Below are 11,653 nucleotides of genomic sequence, written 5' to 3' on the forward strand. Positions count from 1 at the left end.
ATGTCATTTAAATGATTTCTTTGGCTTTTATGTTAACTTTCTAATAGAAAATAAGTACTAACTTTCATTTATTTAGCACATAGTAAATGCTAAACTATTTATTATTTTTAATCTTCTCAATAACACAACTAGATAGGTAAAGTTTATCCTTATTTTACAAATGAAGAAAATGAGAATCAAAGATCAGAAGTTACTTGCCTCAAATGTATCACAAGTATATTGCTGAGCCAGCATTGGAACTCAAGTCTTATCCTCTTCTAAAGCCCTACTCCTTCTTCTGTTTCATATTACATCATACCCCTAGGAAGATATATGATTTTATAGTTATTAGAAAAGGAGGAAAAACATGTAATTTTATAAACAGTTTTACAGGTGACTTAAGAAGTATGCCTTGTGAGGTGAGGAATTACTGGGATATTCCTTTTCATCCTAGGTCAGATGTTATCAACATTCTTTTGTTGTTGTTGTTGTTGTTTTGTTTGGCCATGCCACACATCTTGCAGGATCTTAGTTCCCCTACCAGGAATCAAACCCAGGCCCCAGCAGTGAAAGTACAGAGTCCTAACCACTGGAGCACCAGGGAATTCCCTCAACATTCTTAAGTAAAGATTTGCACTGTTGTGATGATTATCTTTGTACCCCACTCTAACTTGGAATATTCTTTTCATCCTAGATCAGATGTTATTAACATTCTTACGTAAGATTTGCACTGTTGTGATGACTAGGCCACAGGGTGCCTAGATATTTGGTCAAACATTTTTCTGGGTGTGTCTGTGAGGCTGTTTCTGGATGAGATTACCATTTGAGTAGATAGACTGAGTAAATTATTGCCCACTCTAATGTGGGTGGGTCTTATCCAATCAATTGAAGACCTGAAGAGAACAAAAAGGCTGAGTAAGAAGAAACTTCACCTACCTGACTGCTGGAGCTGGAACATTATCATTTCCTGCCTTTGGACTTGAACTGAAAAATCATCTCTTCCTAGGTCTCCAGCCTGCCAGCTTTCAGACTAGAACTTATACCATCAGCTGTCCTGGTTCTCAGGCCTTTGGATTCAGACTGAAACTACATCGTTGGTTGTTCTGAGTCTCCGACTTGCCAGCCACATATCTTGGGACCTCCATAATTTTGTGAGCCAATTATTTATATGTATATACATATATAATATATTTATATATGCACACATATGCATACATACACACACACCACACACACATCACACATATACCAGTAGTTATATATATAACAAATAGGCTTATAGCCAAATATATAGCCTACTGGTTCATTGGTTCTGTTTCTCTAAAGAACTCTAATACAACTGTTTTCTGCCTTACTTTACTTCACAACTGCTCCCAAGCCTCTCATTACCTTTTTTCCCTCCACGACACCCACTCTCATTCTTAATATGTCTATTTACTTACAGTTACTCAGAACACTGCTCACAAAATTACTACAGGTAACTTATTTTTCCAATACTACTGTGAATTACATCCTATTAATGGCCCCTGCGTGTGCATGCACACACACTCTTATACAGGCACATTATTCTTCATATAGTACATCAGCTAGTCAGTAACTTTCTGTGATAATGAAAATATTCTGTGTTTGTGGTGTACAATATAATAGCCATTAGCCACATGTATTAGGGTTCTCCAGAGAAAAGAGCCAATTGGAAGGAGAGATAGATAGATAGATAGAAAGAAAGATAGATAGATAGATAGATAGATAGATAGATAGGGAGATTGATTTACTGTGTGGAGTTGGCTTATGTTATTATGGAAGCTAAGCAGTCCTAAGATCTGCAGTCGGAAAACTGGTCCAGGAAAGCCAATAATAAAGTTGCAATCCAAATTTTAGTCCAAAGGCAGGAGAAGTCTAATATTCCATCTCAAAGACAGTGGCAGAGAGAAAGAATTCTATCTTACTGGGCCTTTTGTTCTATTCAGGCCTTCAGTGGATTCAATGAGTCCCACTCACATTAAGGAAAACAATCTGCTTTCCTCAGTCTACTGATTCAAATTGTTAAGCTCATCCAAAAACACCATCACAGACACACCCAGAAATAATGTTTAGCCAAGTGTCTGGGTACCCTGTGGCCCAGCAAGTTGACACATAAAAGTAACCATCATATTACATATGGCTACTGACCGCTTAAAATATGACTAGACCAACCAAGGAACTAAATTTTTAATTTTTATTTAATTTTAAGTAATTTAAATGTAAATAGGTATACATGGCTCACAGTTACTATTTTGGACAACACAGTGGTAGATTGTCTCAGTCCTAGAATGAAGCTTTGACTGATGCTGTAGGACCGTTCAGACTACTTCTCCAGTATCTGGCTTCCACCTGGGCTTGAAACACCTCCTCTGGGAGAACACAGCCACCATGTAAGAAGTCCAACTACCCTGAGACTGCCATGCTATGAGGAAGTATTAAGCTAGTCACATGGAGAGAGTATATCAAGAGAGGGAGAGAAAGCCCTATCTGTTCTAGCCATCCATCCCATTTGAAGGAATGTGAATGAAGAAACTGTATTGGACCTCTAACTCAATCAGGCCTTCAGGTGACTTCAGCCAGAGCTGCCACCTGACTCTAACCATATGAAAACTCACAAGCAAGAAGTTCCATCTAAACCTGCAGAACCATGAGAGATAATAAATTGTTGTCTTAAGCCACTCAGTTTTGGGGTGATTTGCAAGGCAATAAATAACCAGAACAGAAGTATGCTAAGGAATCAAGGCTTCCTATTTTTCTGGCTCCCCTAGATCCCAATCTTCTTTTCTTTCTGTTTTCTACTTTCTTGCTTTTTGTGGTATAAACTTTTATGAGTAGAACTAAATTAGCAGTTTGGGAAAGTCACAGTTATCTGGCCTTCAAGTATCTTGGCTTTTTGACCTCATATTTAAAAGGCTTTCCTGCTTTCAGATAGGCCAAGTTGGACCAATGTTTGCCTTTTACTTCCTTACTAAAGGCCATAACCAGTTAATACAATCTAATACCCTGATCTTTTTCAATCGTCTTTTTTTTTTTTTTTTTTTTTTTTTTTTTTTTTTTTGCGGTACGCGGGCCTCTCACTGTTGTGGCCTCTCCCGTTGCGGAGCACAGGCTCCGGACGCTCAGGCTCAGCGGCCATGGCTCACGGGCCTAGCCGCTTCGCGGCATGTGGGATCTTCCCAGACCGGGACACGAGCCCACGTCCCCTGCATCAGCAGGCGGACTGTCAACCACTGCGCCACCAGGGAAGCCCCGATCAATTGTCTTTTAAAAGTCTAATCCCAGAAGACATATACCTATGCTTCAATATCAACATTTTAACCTCTGTTTCGCTGCCAGAAGAAAATGGATGGGAGGGAGAAGGATGTGTTGGGTAAATATTCAAATGATACCTGCTATATAAGCAATACCTCTTACATATAACAGACTAGTCATGTACTCAGATCCTATATGTTATTTATACAACTTATAAATTGTGCTATTTAACACAGTTATATAGCCTTGAACTTTATCCCTTAATAATGTACTTTTTATTCCAGTGAGCTCAATATTTATAAAAATTTAAAAGGAGTTTATTGCTAAATGTCAGGAAAACAAGTGTTTAGGACACGATTTACTATTATGATTGTTCTTAGTGAGCATTTTTTTGTGATTGACACTAAGAGGGCAAATTTTGGATCTGAAAATTTCATTAGGACTCTGTTACATCAGTGATTTGTTTTTTTCATTCCAGTTCTAAGAACAGATGGAAGTGGCTATGGATAATTCATATGATTTCAATCAACAAGGCTCATGTAATGGAATTCCATCTGAGAAGAAAAACAACTTCCTTGTGTCAGAAGATCATGGACAGAAAATCTTAAGTATACTACAGAATTTTCGAGAACAAAATGTCTTTTATGATTTCAAAATAATCGTGAAAGATGAAATAATCCCATGTCATCGTTGTGTGTTAGCAGCATGCAGTGACTTTTTCAGGTACTTTACCTTGTCTGTTTATCCCTCAGATTTTATGATACCACTAATTAAGTTATTTTTTATGGCTGTACTCAATTTTCCCCCCACAGAACATGAAACAGTAATCTTTAATACTTAAAAAAAAATAATTAGAACCTAGATTAACTAATGATTTTTGAATATGAAAATATAAGAGTACCTTTTTTAAAGTTCAAGTCTTCCCAGGCTAGGATTGGGAAGTTCTATGGAACATTAGTCCCTTGAATTGTTCTGGAAAAATATTGTTTTGATCTGGGGTCAGTTTTGTTTGGGGGATCCCTGCACTGTATAATTTGGGAAAAGAGGAAAGGACAGATTGAGCAAAAATGGAAGCCAAGTTCAAAGAAAATGAGGAGTCTGAGAAGAAAATACATTTCAGTCATGTATTATATCCCATGGATTGTCCAGGAGAGAGGGACTCTAATGCAGAGAATTTCTCTTCACTTTAGCCAAGATAGTCCTACAGTAGGGAAAAGTACTTCCAGAACCATTTCTGGAGAGCACCCAACTTTTTCTGATTCTAATTCTGAATATAATTTGGTTCCCCATGTAGATCATCCTACAAGGAATATCCTAGTCATGACACTGTAAGAATCCACTGTGATGACAGTGGGTTTCTGATTCTTAACAGTGATTAAGGGTCATGACCTTAGTACTGTGGTAACTGTATCAAGGTAATACCTGTGAGGCCTGTTCATCAGACAGACAAACCTCTCTTGCTGACATCTTGACCTTCAGCCCTCCTAGTCATACTGCAATAAACTCAAATCCTAATTGCAGTATTTTGCATTATGTTCAGTTTTAGAAACAATTTTTATTCTAAGTAAGCAGGGGTTAAATCTCTAACAAAACACCTGTTTCTGTAGGGTTTCCTGCTTTGAATTTGGGAGCAGTGGCTCAGTGCTGCATCACAGTTTACTGGGGACAAGGGGGGCTACAACTTTTACTAGCCTGTTGCCTAACTAGACTATATGTCTTCATGTATTCTTTTCATTTCTTCTCTCATGTATCCTAAGTTATTCTTCTTCAGACTCTACTGGGGCCCTAACTGTTCTTATGTTCTCCCACTCTCAGGTTCCGCTAGTTTCTTCCCAACTCTCTTCTAATCCACTTTTTCTTCCAAGCAACTTTCTTGCTCCCTTATCTTTCATATCACCTCTTCATCAGAGGAAGCTGTACAGTATAATGGTTAAGTACTTGGCCTCTTAATGCACATGCCCTAAATCTAAATCCCAGCTCCACCACTTACTAGGCTTGTGACCTTAGGTAAGTTACACAACCTCTTCAGGCTTCAGTTTCCTTATTTGTAAAAATTTAAGATAATAAAAATAGGACCTAACTCATAATGAGTGTTGAATGAAATATTGTATATATATATATTTTTTGCAGTATGCGGGCTTCTCATTGTTGTGGCCTCTCCCGCTGCGGAGCACAGGCTCCGGATGCGCAGGCCCAGTGGCCACAGCCCGCGGGCCCAACTGCTCCGCGGCATGTGGGATCCTGCCGGAGCAGGGCACTAACCCGTGTCCCCTGCATCGGCAGGCGGACTCTCAACCACTGTGCCACCAGGGAAGCCCGAAATAATGTATATTAATGATTATGTCAATGCCCACTATATTCAATTAATGTTAGCTGCAATTATTATTATTTCCAAACCTAGCCAAAAAATGGAAATAATTTGGTATGAACACACAGTCTTATTTCTCCATAATGTTTTCATGTTAACAAAGTAAGAAATTCGTATAAGCATTTGAACTGGCAGTCCTCTACTCTTTATGTTTAAGTTATTTATTAATTAAATGTATTTGCACATAATATTTGTCCATAGTACTTTGTTCAGCCTAGCTTTTTAGGGATCTACTTTCAATTTTTAAAAATTATTGTTAAAACAACATGTTTTTCAAAATTCGCATCTGTTTTGAAGTAAAACAAATGACAGTTTTATAATGACCTAGATCCTTTATTATATATAGTATTTTACTAAATGAGTATATAGTTCACATAAATATATGTACAAATGTAGATAGAAAGTCTACATTATTTACACTCTTGTATGATAAGGCCACTAATTCATAATTTTGTGTTATGATCAAACTCACTGGAGTATTGGGATATAAACTCACAGAAATATTGAGGTATATAAAATTAAAATAGAAAATTACATAGTGCATGGTAAATGCACTTTATAATATTTTTGGAAAATTAAAATTATGATTGAGTGTGAAGTCACTGGAGACAAGATTCAAAAGGAATCACACGTATTGTGTAAACACTTTATGATAACATGGTAAATTTGAGATAGAAGTTAACTGGATACTTTAAAGATGAGTAGGATGAAATATATTACTTGTGTCTTCTCAAAGAAAATGTGGAAGTTGGTGGTAAATTAGAAATACATACAATTTTAGAAAACTTTTTTTCTTAAAATGATATTAATAATAGTTTGCATCAATTAACTTAGTTATTTCTCTCACAGCTCAGTGAAATAGGTACTACTAGTATCCCCATTTTCAGATGAAGAATTTGAACCACAATCAAGTTGTTAACCTCCCCAAGGTCACACAGTTAATAAGTGGTATAAGCTAGATACCCACCCAGGAAGTCCTGTTCTAGAGTCCATGCTCTTATTATTACCCTAAACTGACTATAGATATCTTAATAATCTAATTATAACCACAGGTTAATGTTTCTAAGTTGATATACATTATTGAAATATCCTGCATAATGTGTAACATGTATAAATTTTTGTAACTCTATTTATTCGTTATTGTGTTAAAAAGTATTGAATACTCCTAGTAGAAAGGGGCGTTAGTATCCTTTTCCTAAGGAGTATTCTGTATTTGGAAGGCTCCTCGTATTTTTCAGTTGGACACTTGTGCTGTAGTAACTTTAGTTACTCTCTATAGTAGACTTTAATAATGAAATTTGGTTTTCCCCCAGAGTACTTGGGCGCCTGGGCACTACTCACAAAGGTGTCCTGGACAGTACTGGAACAAATACAAACCAGTATTAAACCAGGACCAAAATCAGATGATCTTTAGTCTTAATGAATGTTCAACTGGCAGTCTTTAGTTCTTTGTTGTAGCTCTTTCCTCTTTATCTTTATTTGCAGTTCTACTGAAAATCATCATAATGGGTTTGTTTAAAGTGTAAAAATGAATAACTCTGGATATGAAATTAATATAAGGATGGACAGCAATATTGATCTTACCAAAGCCAAATGTAAAATATATCTTAGTCTCCTGCCTAAATATTTCCAAATAATTTATATTTTTGCTTAAACTGAGCCAAAAATTTTCCTATTTCCTTAGAGTCTATCAGCTTTACCAGATGGGGATAAATTAGAACTTATTATGAAGAACTTTCAAGCTGGTTAATTATTCAAATCTGGAGACCTGTCTCCATCTCTCAGTGGCTATTTCTACAAAAAACTTATTTTTAGCCTTTTTAGTTTGGTGTGGTACACTGTTGTTTAGTTTTATAAAATCATATTCCCTTTTTCCTAAAGTGCTGTATGAAATGTGTTTTTAGACATGTATTCAAGTTTATCTTATTTGGTGGATTTCCCCACACAGAGTCATTGGAAACATCTGATATCTCACTGTATTCCATCTTTTGCATATTTCACTGCTGCCAAATTGAAAATTATTTTGAAAAAGACTTTTAAATCCTAAACCCAGAAGCTTTTATATATTTTAAGTAATTTTAGTTATCACCTGCAGAGTTGATACTAAGTTAACCCATAAGTAAATAAATTCAGCCATTAGAGAGATTTTACCCTAATTTTATGAATAATATATAAGAACATCAAATCAGATGCAAAATTTGAATCTTTTTGTAGCCTTTGGATCCATTGCTGTGGGTCAGCTATAATGGGTATATTTTGCAATATGGTAGTTATGTAATACGTATATTTTACAGGTAAATAATATGGTCTCTAACTATTATAGATATTAAATTAATTTATTAGGATGCTTTAAAAATATATTTTGTAAATGTATTTTACATCAATCTAAGAGTAAAGGAAACCTCTTTAAGGTAATATTGAAAATTATCGTGGAATAAAATATTCCTGTTTATTTGTTCTCCTGTGTTCTTCATTTTTGCAGGGCTATGTTTGAAGTAAACATGAAAGAAAGAGATGGTGGAAGTGTTACCATTACTAATTTGTCCTCCAAAGCAGTAAAAGCATTTCTTGATTATGCCTATACTGGAAAAACAAAGATAACAGATGATAATGTGGAAATGTTCTTCCAGTTGTCATCATTTCTTCAAGTTTCCTTCTTGTCCAAAGCTTGCAGTGACTTTTTAATAAAAAGTATTAATCTTGTGAATTGTTTACAGTTATTATCTATATCAGATAGCTATGGCTCTGCCCGTTTGTTTGATCATGCTTTATACTTTGTACAACATCACTTTTCTTTATTATTTAAATCCAGTGATTTCTTAGAGATGAATTTTGGAGTACTGCAAAAATGTCTGGAATCAGATGAATTAAATGTTCCTGAAGAAGAAACTGTACTGAAAGTTGTCCTTAGTTGGACTAAACATAACTTAGAATCAAGGCAAAAGCATCTGCCTTATTTGATTAAAAAAGTAAGATTATATCAGTTATCTGAGGAGACACTTCAAGATTGTTTACTCAATGAAGAGTGTTTACTAAAAAGCACAAACTGTTTTGACATAATCATAGATGCAATTAAGTGTGTGCAAGGTTCTGGTGGACTTTTCCCTGATGCTCGACCATCCACAACTGAAAAATACATATTTGTTCACAAAACTGAGGAAAATGGAGAAGATCAATATACATTTTGCTATAATATTAAAAGTGATTCATGGAAGATACTGCCACAATCACACCTGATTGATTTGCCAGGATCTAGTTTGTCTAGTTATGGGGAGAAAATATTCTTGACAGGCGGTTGCAAAGGGCCGTGTTGTAGAACAGTTCGGCTTCATATTGCAGAGTCATATCATGATGCCACTGATCAAACCTGGTGCTACTGTCCAGTCAAAAATGATTTTTTCCTGGTATCAACTATGAAAACACCAAGAACCATGCATACATCAGTTATGGCTCTCAACAGATTATTTGTCATAGGTGGAAAGACTAGAGGATCCCAGGACATTAGAAGTCTCTTAGATGTTGAATCTTACAACCCTCTTTCCAAAGAATGGATATCTGTTAGCCCATTACCCAGGGGCATATACTATCCTGAAGCAAGTGCATGCCAAAATGTAATTTATGTTCTTGGATCAGAGGTAGAGATTACAGATGCTTTTAACCCATCACTTGATTGCTTTTTTAAATACAATGCTACAACTGATCAGTGGTCTGAACTAGTAGCAGAGTTTGGGCAGTTTTTTCATGCAACACTAATTAAAGCTGTCCCAGTAAACTGCACACTGTATATATGTGACCTTTCCACTTATAAGGTTTATAGTTTTTGTCCAGATACTTGTGTTTGGAAGGGTGAAGGGTCTTTTGAATGTGCAGGCTTCAACGCAGGTGCAGTTGGAATTGAAGATAAAATTTATATATTAGGTGGTGATTATGCACCAGATGAAATCACAGATGAAGTGCAGGTCTACCACAGCAGCAGGTCTGAGTGGGAAGAAGTTTCACCAATGCCAAGAGCCTTAACTGAATTTTACTGCCAGGTGATTCAGTTTAATAAATACAGGGACCCATGGTTTTCTAATCATTTCTAAAAGTATTGTGTGATTAGACATTCTAAAACTGTTGCAGTTTTAGAAACCTGCAGTAAATTTATTAACCTTAATTATTGGTAAAATGGTCTTTACAGCTTAATAACATAAAATGCACCTTCTATGAGAGAATTGCTATGAATGTATACCATATATGAATTAGCAGTTCCCAGAAACTTAAAATACAAAATAAATTTTACCAAAAATTATATTTAATTTAATCTTGGAGAGTCTAGAATATTACTATTTTCATATGTAAATAAAACTCAGGCTTTGATGTTTTGATTTTTAAAGTACTTTATCCATGAAACACTAGTTAAAAACAAATCAGACTTCACAGAATTGTACAGTTAAGATGGGAGAAATCTCTCTAGGTAAAAATTATTTATTTACACTGTATTATATGAAGTGAAAAATAAATTAGAGTCGAGAATCCTATCTTGTTACTACAGGTATAAGAGTTGTCGAATTCCTATTTTTTCTGATCACTGGTTAGCTGCTTTTAAGCCCTTTCTTTTCTTTCACCATTTTTTAGTCAGAACATTTTCTGAAATGCAGTGTATTTCCCCAGCCTTCTAAACTGTACACTAAACATGGTTTAACTCTTTTCATGATTCGACTCTTCGTTAAGAGCATAATGTACTGTGCTGTAATGCCCTAATGCCATTGGCAGTTACTGAAATGTCTTAAAATTTGCTGATTCTATTAGTTTTCAGTGTTAGTTGGTTTCAGTTTTTAGCAGTATTATACCTTATTTTCTGGCTCAAGCTCAGTAAATTAACATTTTTGATTTAAATAATCAGTTCTAAGTTATACCTGACCTGAGTTTATCTTGACATGTAACCCATTTAGTGAAGTTCTTGGTTTCTGGGATCGTAGTCCTAAAATACTTTTTCTGTATCATTGCCAGTTTCCAATGTAAGTGAGGATGTAGAAAGTCTGACCTCTAGATAAGTGGACCACTATTGTTGGCATTTCTTAAACTTTTACATGTCCAAATTTGAGTTACAATAAGAAATTTCAGCGTTTAAATTAGTACCATATCAGTTTTCTGTGATGATATATACCAACTGTAAAGTGCTGTGTATGTTTACTACTTCAGTAAATTATTCACAGTGAATTATTTTCTAAATTTAAAAATATGACTAGGCTTTTGGTATTGATAGTAGCATTTGAAACTTGCGTCTTGTTAGATGTTTAATCATCTTTAACCCAAACAATGAAAGAGTGTTACTTATCCTTGTTTTCAGCTAAGATGATTCTGCCTTGTAAGAGGATATGTTTCTTTATCAGTTTTACAGATATAGGTATTTTAGGTTTTAAGATACCTGACTTATATCTCAGGTAATGTGCAGGTTGTATTTCTGTGGAATCAAATGTAGTTTCTCACACACTGTAGTAAATGTTAATCTGTTATAAATGTACATATTCTTTATAAGTGGAAATATACTTAAATGAAGGTCCTTTTATTTTACTATATAAATTTTTGCAATCATAAGTTTCAAATACATTTTTTAAAAATAGAACAGAATATTAGACTGAATTATCGTGCAATTCCAAAGTCAGGGATTGTCTGTAATCAGATGACAGTTGCATAAAAAGTATTCTGTAGAATTGGTGGCTTCCTACCTTAGTTGGCTCTGCCCTTTCCTCTGTGTGTGTATTGTGTGTGTAAGAAAAAAAGAAAATTCAATGGAGGCTTTCTTTTACGTGTTACGTGGCATTCTGGAAACAAGTTATTTGAGAAAGACCATAACACAGTGGGGACTAAATTGTTAACTTAAGCATATATAAACAAATATTTCCAGAAAGGGAGAACTAAAGCAAAATAGAATCCATTCCTGATCTTGTTTCATTAATTTTATCTTGATTTCTACCATTCTTCTCATTGGCCATTGATTTCTGATGTTACTAGAAATATCCTTGTTATCAAGGCCTAGGTGGCTCCCTC

The 11,653-nt window shown here is 35.2% G+C and overlaps 1 protein-coding gene across 1 annotated transcript; it reads left to right on the forward strand.

Moving 5' to 3' along the window:
• Positions 1 to 3,725: 3,725 nt before the first annotated feature.
• KBTBD3 (kelch repeat and BTB domain containing 3) lies at positions 3,726 to 9,705 on the forward strand. The gene is made up of 2 exons (XM_065882789.1): positions 3,726 to 3,975; positions 8,103 to 9,705. The coding sequence occupies exons 1-2, from the start codon at positions 3,743 to 3,745 to the stop codon at positions 9,703 to 9,705; spliced, it is 1,836 nt and encodes a 611-aa protein (XP_065738861.1). The 5' UTR covers positions 3,726 to 3,742.
• Positions 9,706 to 11,653: the final 1,948 nt, after the last annotated feature.

The sequence above is a fragment of the Phocoena phocoena genome, chromosome 8 (assembly GCF_963924675.1).
Source record: "Phocoena phocoena chromosome 8, mPhoPho1.1, whole genome shotgun sequence".
NCBI lineage: Eukaryota > Metazoa > Chordata > Mammalia > Artiodactyla > Phocoenidae > Phocoena > Phocoena phocoena.